Source organism: Arvicola amphibius, chromosome 1, assembly GCF_903992535.2.
Source record: "Arvicola amphibius chromosome 1, mArvAmp1.2, whole genome shotgun sequence".
Classification (NCBI taxonomy): domain Eukaryota; kingdom Metazoa; phylum Chordata; class Mammalia; order Rodentia; family Cricetidae; genus Arvicola; species Arvicola amphibius.
This window is the reverse complement of record NC_052047.1, coordinates 9,330,092-9,353,927: the sequence shown is the minus strand read 5'-3', so window position 1 is coordinate 9,353,927 and position 23,836 is coordinate 9,330,092. Positions and strand designations below refer to the sequence as shown.

The window sequence follows — 23,836 nt, the reverse complement described above, 5'->3', positions numbered from 1 at the left end:
ACTAATCAAGGGAATGTCAGAGCAAACACCATACCTCTCTTCGCAAGGGTGATTGAAGGTTCCGTGCTTTCAGGCCCTCCCAATTAAAACCATTGAACCACCTAAAATGAGAAAAATATGGAGGTGATTCCTTACATAATAAATAAATGGCATTGTGTAATAAATGGATAGCATTACATAATAAATGAATAACATGTCAGAGTATATTTATCAGTCCATTTTTTCACTACCTACCTTGAAAAGTGATGCTTCAAGCAGCTGAGAGTTAAAGGATAAGGAACTGTTTTGACCCATTTTGTGTTAAACTCTTGCCTACTAAGCACTCACACGGCCCAGAAATCATCCTAGATATTTTCTTGTCACACTTAGATTCATAACTTATAGTCCATCACCTCTCCAGACTTTCAGAACTGTATTCCTGCCTTTATGATGCCCTAATTTCTTTTCATTATTTTTATTTTTAGATTTATTTATTTTATTTTATGTGTACAAGTTCTCAAAGAATTAATAAAAACATGGTTGAGAAATAAAAAGTCAACCTTAAAAACAAAAATGGCAGAAGATGTCGAAAAACAGTGAAATGCCAGCTCATATTTGGGTGCTGTGTTAGAGTTTAGGGTGTATTAAGTTTAGGAGAGAAAGACATTACAAAATGACGAGGAAACAACACTATCTGGTTCTCCAAAGGTAATGGTGGTCACCTAGAGAATGACCACAGGGCAGAGTGGAGCAATGGCGGTGACCGAGGCAGGAGTTGGGAGTCTGTCCCTGTCCTCCCTTTGTCACACCAGGCATCACATGTTCCCTCCTTCCACAGCCTCAGCTCACTTCACAGTTCTGGTCTAGTCCTTGACTGGATTTCCCAGCACAAGCCTAATTTAGCAGCGGACTGGGATCTTGTACGTTCCACTTTAGATGCCATTTTAATAGAAGCTCCTACAACTCTAGTTAAAAAGCAGGAGCCAGACAAGAGTGTTGGCGGATGTCTGCCTATTCTCTGTCTCTGTGTGAAGCCATAGGTTTTCCCTCACTACACACCTGTTAGTCTTGGCACTGCGTGGGCTCTCTCTTCAGACATTGCTGGGTACACATTTCGGCAGGATCTTGTTTTGCCACCAAATACAGGAACCACTCTTGGCGTATCTTACAATGCTTTTTCTCCAAGGAACCCCAGAAACATTAATGCCAACCATCACCGTGGTTCTACTGAAGAAAGCAGCCTTACATTTCTCAGCGTACTTGCTGCAATTTGACTGACAATGACATTTACTTAGCATGAGTGACCTTTCCTTTGATCCTGGCCTTTGAGATTGGCTGCATTTTATGCAATGCAAGTGCCAGGACACACACATATGTGAATAACATTCAGCAAAGAAACGCTGACACCAACAGCAGAGAAACTGCTTGTTTTCAGGAGATTTGTGGAAGCTATTCTCAGAAGTAATGGTAATGTATTTGATATCTTCTCCTGTCAGGAATGTATACTTGTATGCACTCAGGTTCACTAGCCTTCCTTCAAAATAGATGCTAGCAATCCCAGAGAACCTAGACAACAATGAGGATCCTAAGATAGACATATATGGATCTAATCTACATGGGTAGTAGAAAAAGACAAAATTTCCTGTAAATTGGGAGCATGGGGACCTTGGGAGAGGGTTGAAGGGGAGGGGAGAGGTAAGGAGAGGAGCAGAGAAAAATATATAGCTCAATAAAAACAATTTTTAAAAATACATATCAACAAAAAGTAAGTGTTAAGAGAAAAGATTGAAGCCTCATTTCTAGGTTAGCTAATAAACAAAGGAGCAAAGGTGATTTAATAAAGAACGCATAAACTGGGCAAGTTCATATAATAGGTGCCATGCTTAGGCACATGTAGTTTTTGTAGAAAGCTGGCATGAAAGTTTTCTTTTAAAAATTAATTTTGGACAGAGGAGTAGAAAAATCTAATACAAACATTAAAAGATTTTCAAAAGATTTACTTTATAATTTTTTAATAATATATTTGTGTATGTGTGCCCCTGCACATGGGTGTGTGTGCACCCGCTTCAGTGCAGATGCCCAATAAGGAGGCAAGAAAAGGGTGTCAGGTCCCCTGGGGCAAAACTAAAGAGAGCCGAAGGCTGCTGACACAGTTGCCAGGAACTGAACACACGTCCTCTGCAAGAACAGTGTTTGTTCTTAACCACAGAGCCATCCCTCCAGCCCCTTAAGGAATGCTGCTGTTGTTGATTCTTAAGAATATACTGGTTATTAAGAAAGCTATTGTCTTGGGAGATCTGTATGAAGTTTAAAGACCCCTTTATCTAGAGAGACACACATAGCCTCCCCCACCGACACCTTGAAGTTGCTGCTTAGCTTGATAGTTTAGAAAATGAGTCAGGAGAAAGAGAATAGAATGAAATTCTGCCTTTCAGTGCAGAGAGCAGCATCCAATGTGCTGTCTCTTGCCAACTGTCCCTTGCATTCTGACTCGAAAGCTGTCAGTGGCAGCAATTCTGCCTATTCTAGAGAAGGAACAAATCAACTCTCATGGGGGAAGAAAAGTCAAATAACAGCATCCATTTGCATACACATCCCACCACAGTCTGACTGCTACACTGGAAAGAGCCTCAGGTAAATAAGAAGAAAAACACAAGACAGAGCTTCTCGGCAATTAGACTGTTTTCCAGCCACCCCAAAGCTAAGTATGAGGACACCTTAATGAGAAAGAGGGGGGGACAAGATAACAAGAAACACTTTAATTGCTGGGACACTTGTCAGGATAGGTTTATATGTCATTTTCTAATGAGAAAAGAAACTGTGGCAAAGTACGAGGTGCAAAGGAGAAGATAAATTGGATTTTAAGACAAATCGTGAGCTTTGCAGTTGAAGGCAATCCAGAGGATGACAGAGAATAAAGTATTACAAGCACTTTAATGTCTGTGAAGTCACAGAAGAGTCTGTCTTTTGTCTGTCTGTCTCCCTCCCTCCCTCTCCCCTTTTCGTTCTAATTCACACTATAAGGGAGCTGGATTGCACAATGGCGAACACATGGCTTGATTGCGGGGTGGGAGGTCATGAATTCATACAGCAGGACTGGTAGTTTAGGATTTATTTATTTATTTATTTATTTATTTATTTATTTATTCATTTCGCAGCTGCTGTTAAGAAAAGCCAATAGCAGCCACACGCCTCCTTTTGTACCCATACTGCTAATGTTCTCCTATTTCATCCATGAGAAACATCAGTGAAGGGCAGGAGGTGCAGCTTAGTAGTGCATGTGTTTAGCATGCTTGGAACTCTAGATTTTATCCCAATTCTCAGCACGCACGCACACAGAAACACCACCCCTCCATCTGAGAGGAATAAACATTAGAGGTGTTTTTAGTTTTCAAAGTGGACATATCAGCCAATTCAAAGGCTTGCAACAAGAAAATTCTCATATTTCTATGTGGGATCATCAAAGTATAGTTACAGGTGATATTTTCTGTCTGCAAAGTGGAAACAAAAAATGAAAACATCCTAAAATTCCAGGTCTTGGCAAGGATTGTTTAAAAGTCATAAATCTTAAAGGTTCAATGTGCCACATATGCATATTTAATCAAATTAGAGAGGATGCCAAGGAAGTTATTGGGGGTCTAACAGCCATTAAAGGGGAATGCTAGATGACCCAAGAGAATGACTCACTATCACGAGTGTATACAAACCAATGTATGTCAACAGAGAAGTGAATGGAAGTTTCAGACCTCACAGAAACATTCAAAGGACATTATATTTTAAATGAATATATAGTATTATTTAAAACTAAAATAAAATACAAGTGACCTATGATAAGTCATGGACTGATAAAAACTAAATGTAATTTGAAAATATATTAAATAAAAAGGTTTAACAACTAAACTTTTGAACATCGTAAGTACACAGTCAATGACTCTCCCTGTCTTAGGGGCTGTGAAACCCAGCACAATCTGACTTCTTACTCATATCTTTACTCCTCAATTGCCGCAGAAAGGATTTTAATACATCAGAATATGCTTTCTGTGGGGATCTAGTTAGACCTCAGCAGGCTTTAAAGACGCTGGCGCTGGGCCCCTCCCTCACAGTGCACAGCTTGTAAGGCAGAGGACTGGAGCTGCAGGACCTCATTTATTTTTAAATGAGCGGAGTTATTTCTATGACCCTGGAGATGTGACCTCCTGAACTGCCCAGAAAGCCATCAGTACTATCTCCCACAGGATCCAGAATCCCCAAACCTTAGAAGACTACAATCTAGTAGGAGCCTTGACAAACCATTGCCTCTCCTAACCCAAGTGAGCTTGTCAGTTTGGACAGGAAAACACCCCTCAGGAAAGCTATCTGCTCATGGGCTTCAGGAATAATGATGAATCCTAACTAAACATATAGGCTGAAGACGGTCCTGCTCACCTTGGGCACTCTCACCATGACATGAGAGCGCTCTGCTCTGCAATGATCCCTTTGGCTGCCACATACTCTCATCCATGGAAGCAACACTTTATTCTGTCATAAAATTTCCCTTATCTTTTCTACTACACTTGCCTCTTGTGAATTATTCTAATGGGGTTGTAAGTATTGAAGACTGAGGTGATGCCCGAGCAAGATTCTGCCATAGTCCCTCCCAAAGGCTTTGCTTTTGGGGCACCACAACGAAAAGACTCATTAGTCCATGTCGAACAGTGGGGCAATGTGTACTGTTCTCTTCTACATCTCTTGAAGAATTATATCCCACTTTACTTACAAATTCAATGCTGAAAACATTATTTAATCCCTCTACAGAAGCTAAGTTAGCAATAATAAAAATAACAGTGGATAAAAACTGTTTCTATGACTGAAAGATGAGATTTTACAGCTTTTAAAATAACTTTGCTCCTTCTTGGCATGAATGTCCGACATTAGAGAAATCACATTGAGATGATTTGGGCATCTACAACTAGCAAACTACAAAGAAACACTGAACATCGAAACACTCAAAAGTTGAACGCCTGTAAAATGAAGACAGTGGTCTCCTAAGAGAACCTGTCATGATCTCCTCATGTATTGGTGACTCATATGTCAGACTGATACCAGATCGGCTCCTTTGGGGAGAGGTAACCTGAAATGAGAAAATTCTTCCAGCAGATTGGCCTGTGGGTCAGTCTGTAAGCATCCTCCGTGGCCTCTGCATCAGTTCTTGCCTTGACTTCCTGGATGACGGTCTACAAGCTGTTAGATGAAATAAACTCTTCCCTCTCCAAGTTGCTTTTGGCCATAGTATTTATTACAGCAATGGAAACCCTAAGACACCTGGTTATTCTATATATTTCTATTTTATCTTGGCAACAAAGAAAATTAGTACCTGTGCTTCTTAATATCGTTGATCCCATTCTTCAGATTCCCCAGCCTTTCTGTTGGATTTTGCCTGGAATAATTTATGAAAGAAGTTTATAATAGTAATATTTGAGTTGTTTTAGATTATTGAGTAACATTTGTTTTTAAATTTATTGACTCAGTAACTTTAATCAGATCCTACTGTGGGTCAGCCACTTGAGTACAGGGAGAGAACAAAGTCATGACCCTCTCACCGAGGAGCAACAGCTGAGCTTTGATATATCTATCAGTTATTTATATGAGCTTTGAATAAATCCTGAATAAATACTATCTTTCAAACTTGGCTAAGAGAACTGGAAAACACTTTAGAGTTTCACTTACATCGAACCTGTAATTCAGTAGTGTGTAGGGATCCCAAACTAGGTTTAATGACTTTACCAACTTTAAATGTTTTAAAAATTCATCAAAGGTAGAGTAGGGGATAGTGTAGAACAATGCAGTTTAAGCAAGGCAAAAACAAAACAAAAAACTCTGAAAGTCTCCAATGTTTTTCTGAAAAATGATACTTTTGGTAGTAAGTAGCAGGCTGCAATAATTTAAAAGAAGACTGGAGAAATACTATATTTTAAAGACTATTGGGGGCTGGAGAGATAGGTCAGTGGGTAAGAACACCGTTCTTTCAGAGGACTCAAGTTTGAGTCCTAGCCCCCACATGACAGCTCACAACTTGTAACTCCAGCCCCAGGAGACATAATGCCTTCTTCTGACCTCTGTGGCCACCTCTGTGTGGTGTACAGATATACATGCAAGTAAAATACCCTTACACATAAAATAAAAGTAAATCTTTTCTTGAAACCTATTTAAAGAGGAAGAAAGAAAAAAAGGGAGGGAGGGTGGGAGGGAAGGAGAGAGGGAAGAAGGGAGGAAGGAGGAAGGGAAGGAGGGAGGGAGGGAAGAAGGGAGGGAAGGAAACAGGAAAGAAGGAAGGAAGGAAGGAAGGAAGGAAGGAAGGAAGGAAGGAAGGAAGGAAGGAAGGAAGGAGGAAGGAAGGAAGGAAGGAAGGAAGGAAGGAAGGAAGGAAGGAAGGAAGGAAGGAAGGAAGGGGGTAAAAAGAAAAAAAAATTATTAAGGAGATGAAGAAGTAGCTCGGTGGTTAAGGAAATTTGCTGTTCTTCCAGAGGACCTGGGTTGGGTCCCCAGCACCCACATAACAGTCCAAAAAAGTCTGTAACTCCAGTTCCAGATTTGATGACATCTTCTAGGGCACCAGGTATGTACCTGTGCACAAATATATACTTAGTAAACACACACAAAAAATTTTTCAAAGTAATTTTTAAACTTAAATACTTCCACTGAGTGGTGGTGGCACAAGCCTTTAATCCCAGCATATGGGAGGCAGAGGCAGGTAGATCTCTCTGAGTTCAAGGCCAGCCTGGTCTACAGAACAAGTTCCAGGACAGGCTCCAAAGTTACACAAAGAAACTCTGCCCCAACACCCACCTCATCCCCCCTCAAAAAAAAAAAAAAAAAACCACAAAAACCAGTTTCCTTCCATTATAACAGCAACATAAAAAGTTCAAGTTGCAAACACAGAAACCTAACTGTGAAGCATCCATACACTGCACAGTGGTGAAGGCCTTCACACTTCCTCCAACACCAAGCATTGTTGATGGTCCTTCTCACCTGCAAAGCCTCCGGATCAAATCCTCCGGCCTCCTTGTTATCTTCCTCGGAAAATCCATTTTCTCAATTCCTTTGAGAATCAAATTGTAGGTCATCATTTGGTCTATTCCAGAAAAGGGTGGGCTGGGGAAGATGCAAAATAGAACACACTTCAATGGATGTCTGAGAGAACTTTGCTTCTCTTCTCCTACCTCTCCTCCTCCGCCTTCCTGTCTGTCCAACCCCCTCTTTCCTTGTTAGTTACTTGACAACAGATTTGGTTAGATTCTGGAAAAAAAAACTTTCTCCAATTTCCTATCACTTAAATCATCCACAAAGGTAAATTGTCAGGCAGCGATAATCACTAGGAAAATAAAAAAGCCAAAGAGACAGAGAGGAGGAGTAGCTGTAATTTTCTCTTTTTGTTTTTAAGACAGTGAGTAGAAAAAAACCTCTTCTTTGAGCTAACAGAAGAGTAGAAGTCTGACTGGCCAGAGGGAGTGGATGGACTACACACTTGTTTGTGGGTACTGACTTCCGAGACAGGAAGTGCGAAGGAATGAGTCCGGAGTGGGCAGTGTAGGTGGCAGAGTGAGGAAGCTATGAGGGGAAGCAAAATTATAGCACCATCATATGCATCTAGTGAGCTACAGTAAGGATTTGGGGACCGATTCTGAGTCCACAATAGAACTTATAACAACCCTAGTCATCTGTTTTTAATACAAGAGATAAAGTATGGATAGGGGTGGTGAGCCTGGCATGCTGGCTGTGGGAAGCAGTGTTAAGGTGTGAAATAGACATGGCTCTATCTAAACCGTGAAATGTGCTACTTATGCCCCTTTGTCAGATTGATCCATTGAAACCATAATCTTGAAGGGATGGCAGCTGAGAGCTTACACAGCTGATTAGGTTCAGGTTGGACCATCAAGGAATAGGTTTAGTGGTCTTCTGAGACAGAGTACTGGCTGTCCATCTTCTTCCTCATGAGGATCTCATAAGAAATCAGAGGTCTGCAACTAAGAGAGTCCTCACTAGACCTCAACTCTTTGCTAAGGCTTCCAGACTTCCAGATTGCACGAAATAGATGATGTTCTTAAGAAAAAAAAAGTCATCCAACTTAGAGTATTTTGTTATAGAGCCTGCGCTAAGGCTGATGCTAACGTTAACAGGATTTTCTAATGTAGTGGATGCAGTGCAGAAGAGAGAAAAGAGAATTGAGGACCATGTTTGGCTGGAGTGCCCACAGAATGGAACTATTGCCACTAAGAGAGGCAGGCAAACTGGAGGATAAAGGTGAGTGCTGTGGTATGGATCTGGGCTACTCAGAGGCCTGATCCCCAAGCTCTCGCAAGGGGAGAGCAATGGAACTTTTGAGAGTGAGACATACTACAAGAAAGTTAGGTTACTAGGGAGATGATTCTGATTGGGATATCGGGGTGCTCACCTCCTCTTTCACATGATCTGGCCACCGCACAGTGAACAGAACTGTTTTGCCACATGTTCCTGTCATAGTGCACCATGTTCAAAATCTACAGGGTCAATCAATGAGTCATAGAATGAAACTAGGAAGCAGAACAAATCTTTTCTTACTCATAAATGATCTCGGGTATTTTATTTCGCCACAGCAGTGGAAAGCCAACTGACTCAGCAGGTGGTACAGCTAGTTACAGGGAAAAGAAGCAGGATTATGATGCAGAACCGCACGGCACCACCGGGCAGGCAGTTGGATTTATGAGCCTAGCATTGAGGAAAGTCACTAAGGAATTATGACTTGGGTCATCTCATAAGGTTTATGGCCATAGGGCTTGAGGATATTACCCTATGAGTGTTGGATGGAAAAGGGGCCAAGGTCTGACTGGCCCAACATTAATCTATCAGGAAAATAAAAAGAATCTGGAATGGAGACAGTGAAGGAGCAATCAGTGTAGGCTAAGGAAGGAGGAAGAGGCCCTGGAAACCACCTAGGTGAGTATTTCAAGGAGTGCGAGTAAAATCTGGTTGAGCTGAAGTTAGGTAGCATTTTGATTCATATATCATTTTGATTCCTAAAACACTTTCTTGTCTGGTTTAGAAGATCTAACTGTCGTATTGTATCTCAGTTATGTTTGCGCCCTCTGGAAAGCAATAGTATCCAGCCTTGACAAGATACAACAAAATAAAAATAAAACCTTGAAGCAAAGGCAGTGCATCAAGTTTTCAATAGCCTGTGCTCCATGTGTGAAGGCAATGAAGGAGGCAGCAGAGGCGCTGCTGTGACGTCTTCAGTACACATAGATATATACGCCCACATGTGTATTTGCTACTGGGTTACTTTGCTTCTTTTTGCTTGTTGTTTTTGTTTTCTCATTTTCCCTTATATCCTAAACACTAGATTGGGCAACTAAAAATAAACTTTTCTTCTGCCCTACCCTGAAAATGTTTGGCCAAATACCTTTATGATGGTTCAAGGCCACCTTAGCAATTCCAGGCTGTTGTGCTTTCTCTCCCTCCTTTATTTCCCCAATTCATCTTGCTATTCTATATGACACATATCCCAGGTGACGAAGACCGATGTGTGTATTTTCCTGTAACTCCAAGAACCACTATGTCACAACCTCTCCCCTAGAAATTTCTATGTCGAGGGAAAATAATATTGGAAAGAACACAGGGTTAGCCACACCTTAACACACTTGTCCTTCTCCATGACGACCTGGAAATTTTCTATTCTTCAACCCACATCTTAAAGGATGACTATTTGAACATGGTTATAGATAATGAATAGTGATTCTGATAAAATACAGATTTTCATTTCCTCAGTGTATGTGGACAAAGATATGGACCATGCTGCAGGTAATTTAACATTGAGTTAGCTACTTAAATGGCAGTATTTGAGACTTCAAGAAGGTCCTAGCACAGTGGCTGAGTACTTCTTTAGAGCAAGCAAAGCCCTGTTTAGATTCTTAATGTTGACAAAAGAAGAAAGTTCAAGAAGATTCCATGAAATTCTGTTTTGTCACGTGTATGTTGATATTTATATCCCTCCTCCTACTAACAAACCCATTTCAGTATTGCTTAGAAAATTCAAATCTCCCAGAAACTAAGGTTGAGCACAACTGGCTATAAAGGTCCAAAAGCATACGTTGGTCATGGAAAGCAAGGCACAGAGAGAGCCAGAAGATCCAGGGTCAAATTATTGATCTCAGACAGATAGCTTTGTGGCCTAGTTGTCTAACCTGTATAATTTAAACCATAAAATAATCAAAAATAGTAATTATAAAATAGTAATAAAATTCCTACCTTATGTAATCCACACAATTGTATGAAAACTAAACTAGACTATATGTAGATGTGCTTTGCAAACAGTGAAGTATTTTCCACATGTGGAGTATGCTGTGTTGCCTTTGAACGAGTGTGTGTATGTGTGTGTGTGTTCATGTGTATTTGTGGGTGGACACACACGCTGTACTGTGTTAAATATTAAGAACCACAGCAGATTCATTAATCTAATCCTTTCATCTCTTTGGAAATGGCAGTCCACTCTTAACTGCTGAAACACACGCTGTGTCTTGACTCTGTTCATTAGCACCTTAGAAAGGGGTTGGCAGGGCATTGAAAATTCAAATTCACCATTGTAGCTTTCTTTTAACATTTCTGGTTAATGACATCTGGGAAGATGGAAGAATCTGGTTAAATTTAGTTTGATTGATCGATGAATTTTACCGAACCAGGAAAACAGCTTCATTTGTTTAAATTAAATTAAAGAAAACTGTCACCAAGTCCAAAGCTTTTGTTGCTTCTATTCCTGGATTATAAAACCTTCACATACTGAATGTGTTATCTGTAACAATGAAACTTGCCATTTTAGGTAAACTATAACAATTCTATACTCCTTTGCTTTAGCTTTCTGTATCCTCTATCTATATTTAAAACTTCCTATTTAAGCCCTATGGTTGAAGCAATGTAGAGAGGAAAGGGAGAAGTCTTTAAAAAGGTATTTTCAGATTGTTAAATTTTGTATTTTGTACTTTTATCATTAGTGAACTGTTTTGTACTGCTCTGAAGACAAGGCTGGGCAGCACTGAACTAAGTGCTCTCACTTACTTGCCCGTTAGGAGCTCATATACTAGAATTCCCAGGGACCAGAAATCCACGCTAAAGTCGTGTCCTTTGTTGAGAATGACCTCAGGGGCCACATACTCTGGAGTCCCGCAGAATGTCCACGTTTTCTGCCCAGAGCCAATCTTCTTGGCAAATCCAAAGTCAACCTGAGACAGGATGTCAAATAAAACTGAGGATGTTATAAAAATCTATAGTGCTCTTAAATTATTGCAAACTCTATGATTTTCATCCAATCCAAACTTTCCTTTATCTCTCTCTCTCTTTCTCTCTCTCTCTCTCTCTCTCTCTCTCTCTCTCTCTCTCTCTCTCTCTCTCTCTCTCTCTCTCTCTCTCTCTCTCTCTCTCTCTCACACACACACACACACACCATCTCAGATACTCCTTCGTATGCCATGTGCCAATCAAGCTAAGAGAAAGTTTCTTCATGCATACCTCATTACCCTTGAAGACAACTGAAATTCATTCTTCCGCTCCCAGCAAACAAGTGTAAAGTGTATTTTAATTTGCCGGTTTGCCTAATGGGTTGAATAAAGAAGGGGGAAATGACAGAGACATGTGCCTTTAAGACTGCACCATGGACTAAAATCATAGCAAAGTGGAGACTTTGGGAAACAGTCTATTGCTAAGAAGGGAGGCTAAAACCTCTGCCTAGTCCTAAAATAAAGACAAACTGTTCACAATGCGTACCTCCTGTTGATTTCAGCAGCAGAAGCGAAGTCAACAGCATTCTTCCCAAGTCTGCTCTGAGCTCCCAACACTTCTGGTCCCCACTAGCAAGGTGGATGGTAGATAGTACAGACTTTAACTTGCTTAAATGTAGGGTCAGCACTCACTCTGATGTAGATTTTGTTCTGGGATTATCACACTGAGTTTGACGATGAGAAGCTAAGTGCTGGGAAATTTATGTATGTGCAGCTAACCTGGTATTCTAAGATACACAGCAGGGCAGGAGTCAGTGGAGGGAAGAGAAACATCCAGCACATTTGGGAGACAGAGCTGGGAGGGTGTGGGCACCACCCACCCTGAGGTGACACCTGGGGTTGTACCTGACTGCGGATTAGGAATTCTCTCCCTTGGTAAGAAGTCTCTTTACCCAATGAACTCTGAAGACCAGACAAGAAAGGAGGCCAGAGCTTCAGCAGTTCCCCGCTGAATGGTGCAGTGTGTATAGCTGAACCACAGCTGTGCAGAACAACAGCTGGCTTCTTTGCACAGGGGAGGTGAGCATGTACCCATTTATCTCTAATGTGCACTGACTTCATTTTAACTTTCTTCTTCCTCCCTCAGGTAACAGGCATAGACATTCTTTCTGGGCTCACCGTGCCCATTTTAATGGCTTCATTGCATGTGGAAAATTTCAATAACATGGCAATAACCTATGCTTTAAAGTGGAGAGAGTCAACATCAGGATCAGCCTGCACTTTGAAAAACTGGAACCAGAAACTTAAGCATCTAACTCCTTTGTTTGTTCAAATGTTGTTCACATTTAATGCTTTTGTTTTTCCCTTAAAGAAGTAAATCTCTTAAAACTCCACACCCCTCTCTTTTCTGAGACTTTTCATACTTATCACAGAGTAACAAAGATTTCTTTTCTTTTTGTATTAATTACATTTTTCATTTATTTTACATACTGACTACAGTTTACCCTCTGTCCTTTCCTTCCATTTCCTCCCCTCCCCAGATACTCCTCCTCCACATCCTTCAGTTCAGAAAGGGGCTGGCCTCCCACAGACATCAACAAAGCAAGGCATATCGAGTTGAGGCAGGACGATTTCTTTATTGAAAAGGGAAATTCAAACAACCTCATTCAAAGTGGGCTTTTCCTGTATGTCTTCAACTACACAGCATGACTCACAAACAAATCTGAGAGATAGCTGGGAATATTATAAAATTAAACTCTGTAACCAGCTGAGATGACAATATCTACATATTCCTCAGAGAAAGAAACAATAATGAAAGCCCTAGCTAATTTTATAAAGACTGAAGTTTAAGAGGTGAGGAAACAGCACTTATAACTGCAATTACATATATGCATATACAGAAACATTGCATTTTTTTGGTTTATAACAGCCTCTAGACTATTTTTTAATTGCATTTAATTTCCCTTTTAAGAATTACTAGAAGTTTATCTGCTATTTAGGAGAGCTATTTTAATATTTAAAATAATATATTTTAATTTGAATTACTGGTATGCTCTTGCAATATCTGCATATTGGCTCAATGAGGTGGTAACAATTATATTAGCATTTGAAGATTTTCAAAATTGTATCACTTTCTTCCTCTACTTGGGCCATACCAACTTTGATCTAATACATTTGGCCAGAAGAAATTGGCATTCAGAGCTACCCAAAGTTGTGTCACTAATGTAGAAGATGCCAGACCTATGTCAAGTTCTGTGAATTTTATATCAGAAGCCAAACCCCCCAAGCCCATCCCAGCACCATGGCTACACCAAGGAGCCTTTCCCCTTCTCCTCTAGGCAGCAGAAAGTAAGCTCCTTTTTCCTTTATTCGGTGAGAGTGAACATCATCTTAGAGCAGCACCAGGATGCACCCAAACCTCTAGCTCTCAAGGAGCTTCTATCAAAAAGGAGAGAAGCACAATGAGCATGGAAATGTGTCATCAAAATGATACAATGTCACCAGAGAAGACATGCTATGGGGAAGCCTACAGGAGATTTAGGTGCAGATGGCAAGACAAATTGCACTTGAAATAAGGGACCAGGAGAACATACTTCAGTAAGGCAGCATTTGAGCAGATTGGAACAGAAATCTGAATGAAATAAGAAAGAGTTCTGTAAACATCTAAGAGGGTCCTGCCAGGAGGAAGATACAGCACACAGGCCTAAGACACAAACACCGGTGTTCAGTTCAAGGCCTGTCAAGATTAATGGGACTGAGCCACGGTAAATTGATGTGGGATTCCCCTCTGTATGCTGTGAATGCCATTGGTTAATAAAGCAGCTTCTCTGGGCCTATTGCAGTGCAGCACAGAACAAGGTGGGAATTCCAAGCAGATAGAGGAGGAGAGAGAGTTAAGGAGAAGCCATGGAGCCTCCACGGGAGACAGATGCCAGATGGATGGAACTCTACCAGTAGGCTACAATGACGTAGTGATACACAGATTAATAGATGGGTTAATTTAAGATATAAGAGTTAGCCAGGAATGTGCCTAAGCTAACAGGCCATGCAGTGTTTTAATAATACAATTTCTGTGTGATTATTTCAGGTCTGGGCAGCCGGGAACCAAACAAGCAGCTTCTGACTACAGTACGAGGAGGCAAGGAAGATATGCATGCAGATCTGCCATGGGTTGGCAAACCATAAAAAGAAAAAGTGTGATAATTCACATCCTCGAGGGATCTTGGAGAGAAAAAAGCTGAAGCCCTTTCCCTTTGTTTTCAAATTCTGTTTGAAAAACCAGGCTTTGGGGATCTCTATACACAGGTTTTTTTTTTTTTTTTTAAACAGTCTGCATTAAATTTCCACTACTAAGGATGGCCTACATTGAGCCAAGAGTTTTCAAACATACTTCTAATGGCTGAAATAAACTAGAAGGATTTGAGATACTTCCAAACCTAGAGCTGTGGCTGCATCATTCAGAAACAGAAAAATCAGCATGTGACTTCTTAAAGCGGTGTCCAGCAACAATGATCTTTTTCTTCCTCAGAAGTTTCTCTCTGGGGTAGTACATTTTTCAGGCATTAGTTCATTCACATAAGAACTGGGCACTCAGTGACCAGTATCATTAAGGCAGGTGACTCAGAGAGACATAAGGCTCCATAAAAGTATTTATGTGGCATTTTTAGGGCACCTTCTTTACCTCAGGCTAGACAAGGGAACATGGAATCTCTGTTTTCTGCCAACTCCCACAGTGAATTAACATTCTTCTCTAGTGGACAGCAATAGCGCTTTTCTCTGAGTGGCAGGGGGAGAGGCAGAAGTAGAGGCAGTGGAGGAACCTATTTACAAAACAGCCCCTTCTCGACAGGGTGGAGTGATTCACTGAAACACACAGAGCCCTGAGCTGGGCAAGGTAACGGGAAGAATATTATTCATACAGGAAAACTAGGGAAATCCTTCAAGGCTGATCTCACAGCACATTTCCTTGAAGCCGTCCCTGAATCACAGAACCCGGCTCTCTGCCCTTCCACGTTCCTCACCACCTACTCTGCCATCACATGCCTTTCGTAGAAGATTCTCACTGGATGACTACACCTAGCTCACTGAGGAGAGTCCTCATATATTCATTGTGTACACTATGAAACGTGATGGGTGTTCAACTTGTGCTTGTTACAGTGAAGTAAAAGGCAATTAACTGTTAATGTCTATTTAAATAAGATAAATTGTGGTTAGAAAAGCTGCCATACACACTTGCATGATATAAAGGCCCCATTCAGCATTCAAAGACAAGTATCTTGCAACAGGTAAATTGCAGCAGGAGATACTTAAAGGAGAAGCAGCTGTATGTGGTAGGAATAATTACTGGGAAAAGCTCAACTCTCACCTAGTAAGTTAGCAAGTAATGCTGTATCTGCAGAAAATGGTTGAGGCCAGTGACCATTTTCATATTTTACATTATGAAATTCTTGACACATGAAAAACGTGGCACAAATGCATGGGAAGCAGAAGGCCCTGGTTCCCCAGTTGCTCAGTCACTGGAAGAGAACTGAGATGAAAGCCCATACTCTGTGTTCTTGCCCATAGCCTCTTGAGCACCCACACTCTAAAGCACGCACTTAACAGTTTTCCCATCATTTCTAGCCTTACTACACGCCCACTCTCCCAAATATGACACACCTTCTAGCTTTCAATTGCTAAATAAATCTTATCATACCAATTTTGGGCCGCATGATTTTTCTCATGCAAAGCCATCATGGTGAGTTTACTGAACAATGTGTAGTTACGTTTGTTGCTGCATGGTAACACCATTTAATTAACACCTTTACTATCTGTGAGGATAAACCCACTATAGTTCCATCCAACTTTCCCTTCCTCTGCTCGTGAGTAGCTGAGCTGTACTTAGCTCACATAACTGAGGAGACAATCTCATTCTACCTGGGTTTACTTATTTGGCCTCATAAATGCCTTGGATATTCCGAGCACTTGGGTATTTGGACATAAATTCCAAGCATCAGCTTGACAAGCATCATGAACAGCTCTGGTGGAAATTTTATTAGAAGCTATCAGGACTGTAGATCAGCTTATAGAGGACCACTTCCTCAAGGATGAGGAGTCTTCCTGTTTATAAACATGATGTGTCAATATAAGTAATGATAGATACTATACATTCAGGAAGATATTAAAGTTTTAACTGTACATTAATTATTACTCACAAGACGGGTTTCCCTGGGATATACGTGGATCTTAAAGCAGTGATTCAGGGGCACAGACTTCAAATTTGATGGCTCTGCTCACTCTGTGTTTGTTGACAACAAGCCAGGAAGGGCACTGAGACCCACATCACAATCACTTACGAGCCAGATTTGCGAGCAGATGAACCGCTTTGCTATTAGTTCATGAGCTACAACGATGTCACTTGATCACAATGACCCAGAAAGGGGGCTAAGAAAAGTTGTCTATCTCTACCCAGAAGAGGGAATGAGCCATATCATCTAGTAATTTTGATCTTTTAATATCTTTCTATAATACTTTACAAGTTTTTCAGTAAAGCTGCTAAACATTTTTATTACCTATGACCCTAGATACATTATGTTTTCACACTTTGTCAGTGGCATTTGTATACTTATTTGCTCAGTTTCTGATTATCTTAAAATATACTATGTATCAAGACTTTTATATCCTGTAACCATACTGGAAATTCTCCATTTAATTGTAAAGTCTGACTTCATAAAAGTTGCATTTTTATACAATAAATCATCCCATCTGATAAGTTCTGCTGTTATTTTTCAATGTGTCTTTTAAATAAACTTACATCTTACTGCATAAGGTAGAACACACAGTAAATAATGAATAAATGTGAGCACAGCAATAATCTTAATATTTTTAAACTTTTTTACATGTCATATTTTGATTATATCCTTTCTACTCTCCCAACTCTTCCCAGGTCCCCCCACCTCCCTATTCACTCAACTTCATTCTCTCTGTCTTTGGCACTGGCTCTATCTCTGTCTCTCTCTGCCTCTATCTCTCTCTCCAAAACAAAAATCAAAACAAAGAAAAAAAAGCAACAAAGATATTCAAAAATATCAAACCAAAATCAAAAGCACACACAAATCAACATGGTGTCTGTTTTGAGGTGGCCAAGTCCTCATGGCATGGGCCCTGGAGTGCGCCTGAGAGAGCCTGTAATACTCCACTGGAGAAAACCAATTTCCTCTTTCTCAGAAAGTGTTAGTTGCAAAGGACTTTGTGTCCACTTCCCCTTCTCAGTGCTTGAATTTTGTCTGGTTTGAACCTGTGCAGGTCTCATGTATGTTGCCACAGTCTCTGTGAGCTCACAAGTTATAAGTTTTTAAGATTTTTAAGACAATACTCTTTGTCAATTACACACACACACATGTTTGTACTAAGTTATATTAGGTACCTTTTACTAGATTTTTTTTTAGTTTTCTAAAAGATCTTTTTAAACATATATGAATGGAGAAATCTATTAATGTGTGTTTTTGCTGGAGTTTTTGAGTTCATTATAAAATTGCTTCTATTTTAATTTGCTGAGTATGATTTTTAGTATGTATATTTTAAGCCTTTATTTTCAGTGAGACTCAAACGGATGCTACAGACTTTACTCATATATTTCCTGTTCACTTCATGCTCAGCCTCTCTCAAGCTCAACATCATACCACAGCAGGATGTTTTCCTGCAGCTGATGAACCTATATTGACACACCATTCTCCCCAAATGTCCCTACTTTATGTTAGGGTTCGTGACTGATGAATAATTTATAGACTTGGAAAAATATATCTAATTTCATGCTTCTATCATTCTATACGGTACCGTGTAATTTTATTGCTTTCACACTGGCCATCCTCAAGCCTCTCCCGTATCCTGCATCTTAACAACTAATGTTTTCACTATGTCCAGGAGGTTTTTTTCTTTTACAAAATGTCATGCAGTTTAAATAACACCACATGCAACATTTCTAGAACGGCTTTAGTTTGCTTACCAACAGCATTTGAAGTTTCCACCACACCCCTTCAGGGTTTGAGAACTCACTTGTTTTTGGCAAGGAATAATTTTCCATTACCTGCATTTACCACAGTTTATCCACAGTCCAGCTCCGTGGTAAACCCATAAATGCACTGAACTGAACGATACCTTGGTTGCTCCCAAGATTCGGCAATTATGGTAAAGCTATAAACATTTATGTTCAGGTCTTTAAGTGACCATAGTTTCCAGCTCTTTACAGTAAGCAGAAAGAACATAATTGCATAGTTGGTCAATGTATGCTTACTTCGTTAAGAATTGAACACGCTGCCTTCCAAAGCAGCTGTGCCATTTGCGTTATCCCGGTACTGAATGGGAGTTCCTGACAACCCACAGTCTTAGGACTTGGTATTGTCCATGTTCCAAACTTTAACCACTCTAACTTGCATGTGGTGGTACAGTGCTGTTTTAGTGTTTAAATCCTTTCCCCATCCATCTATGATTTTGTGTTTCTCATGTTTCTTTCCCATCCATAAATTTTCTATGGTAAGCCATCACAGATGTCATTAGTCTATCTTTAATCAAGTTGCTTATTATTTTGCTTTAAACATTTTGCACATTTCTTTACAATGGTCCTAATCAGGTATGTCTCTTAAAAGTATTTCTCTTTGGCCTGTCTTTAACAGATCAATTCCTTTTAATATCAGTGAAGTCTAGCTTATCAATTATCTCTCCCATATACTCGAGATCATCCATGTGTTCCCCAACATCGTTTCCCAAGAGTCTGATGAGTTATTTTATTTATGTCTGGGATCAATTTTGACCTAGTTTGATGCAGGGTATACATTCTCTGTGAGAGTTACTGTGGGGTGGGTTATAGATGCAATTACTCCAGTATCAGGTTCTATTTTTTGTTTGTTGGCTGGTTTTTAAGATTATCTTGGCCAGATAGATCACCTTTGATCATTTATCAAATATGAACTTTTTTATGTCTTATTTCTTCCAGCATAACATTTGGAACATTATGTCTTTCAGAGAATTTGCCCATGTCATCTAAGTTACTGATTCTGTGGGCTACATACAGAGTTACCTTATCACCATCTCAGAATCCACAGAGATGGTAGTAATATCTTCTACATTTGTAATAGTAATAATCTGTGAGCCTTCTCTTTTTTTCTTACTATTACAACTTGAGATTTATCAATTTTATTGATCATTTTAAAGCATTAGTTTTTCAATTGATTAATTTTCTCTATAAATTTTCTGTTTTCAATCATAATGTCCTCTACACAGATAATTTTTAATTATCTTCCAGTCATTTTGAATGTAATGTTTTGCTTCTGTTTCTGTTTTCTGTTTGGTATTCCCTCAGTCAGGAATATATAAATGGTTGATTTTGGATCCTTCTCCTTTTATGATAAGGGTGTTCAATGTTTTATGATTCTCTATAAACTCTGCTTTGGGGAACATTAAACAAATTATAATTCATTGGGTTTTTACTTTTATTTGAATCAAAATATTTAAAAGTTATTGCGAGACCTTTTTATTGACCCACTGTGGTGGTCAGTGCTGTCACCTTGACCTGAAAAAGCTGGAGGGTCTTCTGCTTCTGCACAGTGACACAAGGAAAATTTCTGCAAGTGTACTTCAATGGAGCCAGGCTTCACTGCAAGTGGGTACTCAAATCTGGAAGTGCTGTCTACGTTGTTCTAGCTTTAGGGTCAAGAAAGATGTACAAGTAAAGGTGTTGTGGAATCTCTCTCTGTGGCTACAGAGTGCCACCGAGGACAGATATGTAGCTGAGGAAACACTGCTTGAAGGCCTCGAGCAGCCATTCTATAAAACTGTGTAGGTGACGCCGAGATTGCATTAGAGACCCCAAGATGTTGGAGATGCCAGAGCCATGAGATACCTGCCAAGAGAAGCTGCTAACAAAGAGTAGAACCAGTCATCTAAGCTCTCTGATGTGAGATCAAAATATCACACAACATTTCCCCATTTTTGCCTAAGTAAAAGGGAAGGTCTAGCATAGTAAAATTATATACAATAAGTACAATAACAATATACACAAACATACAGGTAAAGATTACATTGACAATGTCCAGTCCATTTGCATTTGGCAAAGTCAGAGAAAATACTCCATTATCTATCCTATCATGGTGAGTCCAATATTTTGTACCTAATTCACTTTCTATCCTAACTTGTATTATGAACCTTAAACTAATTTTTATGTATCTCAACCATATATATATATTTTACATATCTTTTGTGAGTTTCTTTTCTGAATTTGGTAACAAGGAAAACATAACTATCTAGTCTTCAACTCCATCAGAAACCTGAGAAAACTATAAATATAACCTGAGTAAACAGGAAGTATAGAACAAATGACTTCCAAAACTAAGAAATGACAGAAACAGCTGGCTGCCTGGACAGTCACCCAAGATTCCTCTGAATATTGGGGCATCCATCTTTGCCCTACAAGTCTAGAATATCTGACAGACCTTTTTGTGGAACAGAAATTTTGAAGGACTTATCTTGGCAAAAATTCAGCAATCATTTTCTTTTGTGTCTTGTTTGTTCAATTTAGACATGATGCTGTTAGCAGTTGAGGCAAGGGCAGTCAGTTTCTTGCCCAGTGACTAAGCTTTGCCTCAAAAAAAGTAAACTCCATATGGAGTTTATTTGATCCTCATCATTCTCTCTGAAGTAGACTGGTGTTGCCAAGAGCAGGAATATCTCATTATTATAAAAACTTACATTATTAAAGGATCTTAAATGCCATATTCTACAGATCTCTTAAGTGTCTATCTAAAATATATCTCCGCTCAACTTTGAAAACATACCTAACATGACTACAAGTTTGATTGTAATAGGTGACAACTACTAAACTGTATTTTATTTATCTTATTTTTTATCTTTATAATCTTAAATAATTTGTAACAATAACTTCTAAGGACTAAAAATTTACATTATATTGCTAAATGAGCATCACAGGTACAATATCTTAAACAAGAGTAGAAATAATGTACAGTATGTACTATCAAAAATAACCTTAGATTTGTATTGTTATACAAAGAAATCTTAAGAGTAGAAACATATATACAGCATAGCAAAAATAACCTCAAATTTATATCAATATATGAAAATCCATACCAATGTAAAATATTTAAGGTTAGTAGTTACCTTTTTTGGCTTAGAAATAGATTCAACAATCTACCCTAATAGATTCAACAAACTATCCTTTTATTCTATCATTTCTATATCCCTCTTTTTCTTTTCAGAATGATACCCCTGAATCTAATCTCATTTATTAAGCTTTTTCCTGACCATTCTCAATAATTACTTATAACTAATTCCCCTAAACAATGAAAAATATCCATGACTTACTAAATGACAAAAACCACCCACCTCACCTCTTGGGAATGAGGACACTGAAAAAACTCTGCATGGGGTTTATTTTCTTTAGGGCAAAAGCTAGCCATTTGGGTAAAGAAACTGCCCTTGCCTCATTTGTTTACAGGATACTCCAAACTAGACCAGCAGAACACAAAAAGGTGACTTCCAAACTTTGCCATGACAAGATAGGAGAGTCCTTTAAAATTTCCTGCTTCTCAGAAATGTCTATCAGATATACTAGACTCGAAGGGCCAAGTTGAATATTATCACATTAAAGAAGAATGTAGAGTGACTTGTCCAGGCAGCCAACATTTAACCTTTTTGGTGTCTTTGATGGAGTTGGAAACTAGACAGTCATAGTTAAAGTTTTCCTTAGTTTTGATAAATGGTAAATTAGCTAAAAAAAAAACTTTAGACTCACAAAGATAAAGTATTTTCTTTAAATTTGCCAAATACAAATGAACTGGATATTGTAATTGCAATTCTTACCTAATAACTGTTGGGTTGTCTATAATTTCACTACATTAAAGTTTAAAACCTTAATTTTAATTAGACAGAAATGGGAAAATGTGAAATATTCCTTTACACTGTGTGAATATATGTCACTCTGATTGGTTTAATAAAAAAGTTGACTGGCCAATAGCTGGACAGGATAAGGTTAGGGGGAGAGCAAAACAGAGAATGCTGGGAAGAAGAAGGGCAGAGTCAGAGGAATAGTGAGCAGATACAGAAAGAAGCAAAATGGACATGCCATACTGAGAAAGGTACAAAGTCCAGGAGCAAAGCATAGATAAAAATATCAGTTAATTGAAAATGTAATAGCTAGCTCATAAAAAGCCTTAGTTATTGGCCAAGATTTATAATTAATATTAAGCCTCTGTTTGGTTACTTGGAAACATCTTATTGGACAAAAACTTTGCCCTACACAGTGAGTTTGCCTTCAACTTTAAAGAGCACAAATACATTTTAATACTGGTTTGATTTACTCATCCATTGGAACCAGACAAGGATCCATAGCACTATTGCTTCATCAGTTTTCTTGGCTTGGAAAGTGAAACAAGATTTAAGGAATGATGGCATATCCAGGAGAAAGACATGTGTGAAAATATTCATGATCCTTTGGTTCTTCAATCTGTACCTAGTGTGTTTTCTGGTGAAGACTGGACCCAGGTAGAATCTGACATGGAACAAATCAATGAAACAAACAAAACAAAGCAAAAATGAAAGACCATTTCACTTGTGGCTGAAAAGGAAGAACAGAATGAGGTCTTGATCCCTCACCACAGACATACTGTCTGTAATTACCAGCAGTGGGCACACTCTTATGACTCTCTAAAACATACAGCCAAATCTAAGCTTTTCTATTACTTAGGTATTTTTCTTCAGAATAACTGTTTTATTTTCATAATGAAAACTTCTTACTTCATTAGGTGTCTAACTTCTCATGAACATTTCAGGGGATGAAGGAGAAATGCATACACTTATATGTACATGATGTGGGAGAGTCTTCTGTTTGTGTTGATTTCATTCGTTAATAAAGAAACTGCCTTGGCCCATTTAATAGGCCAGCCCTTAGGTGGGTGGAGTAGACAGAACAGGAAGAAGGAAGTGAGGTAGATGGCTCAGTCAATTGCCCCACCTCTCCTCTCTGGGACAGATGCCATGAAGCCAGCCACCAGGTCAGACATGCTGAATCTTTCCTAGTAAGACACCACTTGTGGTGTTACATAGATTATTAGATATGGGTTAAAGCAAGAGATGTGAGAATTAGCTAGTAGGAGGCTGAAACTAATGTGCCAGGCAGTGTTTAAAAGAATACAGTTTGTGTGTTGTTATTTCAGGTAAAAAGCTACCCGTGTAGGAGCCAGGTGGGATGAAAAACAGGCCTGCCTGCAGCTCCCACTACATGTACATACATGTACACATACATACATATATATGAGGTTAAGATCACCTTTATAAGGACACTGTGATTCCTGCCATGGTGCCACCAGGTACCCCCAACCTTTTGACCATTCCAGAAGCCCTGAGTCAAAGAAGTTTTATGTGACTTCCTGCTAACAGTCCAAATCCTAATTTTTTCTTTGCTGAAGCTTACTTAATGGCCCAGTATCTGCTAAAATTTTGTTCATATGCTTTCTATACCTTTTAGGAACAATATTCCACAAGCCTATTAGATCAAGTTTATTGACTGTGTTGTACATATCTTCTAATGCTTTAGCAATCTTTGGTCCAAATATTCTATTAATTTCTGAGTGGTGTATTAAAAT

General features: G+C 39.2%; 1 protein-coding gene across 2 annotated transcripts in view; it reads right to left on the bottom strand.

Annotated features, from left to right (window-relative positions):
• Window positions 1–23,836, bottom strand: part of Prkg2 (protein kinase cGMP-dependent 2) — a 98,212-nt gene that overhangs the window by 4,761 nt on the left and 69,615 nt on the right. For both annotated transcript variants that reach the window (XM_038334406.1, XM_038334412.1), the window contains 4 exons: window positions 11,047–11,210; window positions 6,988–7,110; window positions 5,333–5,395; window positions 35–101 (listed from right to left, as the gene is read on the bottom strand). In XM_038334406.1, the coding sequence (XP_038190334.1) occupies window positions 35–101; window positions 5,333–5,395; window positions 6,988–7,110; window positions 11,047–11,210 (417 nt within the window). The remainder of the gene's footprint in view (window positions 1–34; window positions 102–5,332; window positions 5,396–6,987; window positions 7,111–11,046; window positions 11,211–23,836) is intronic.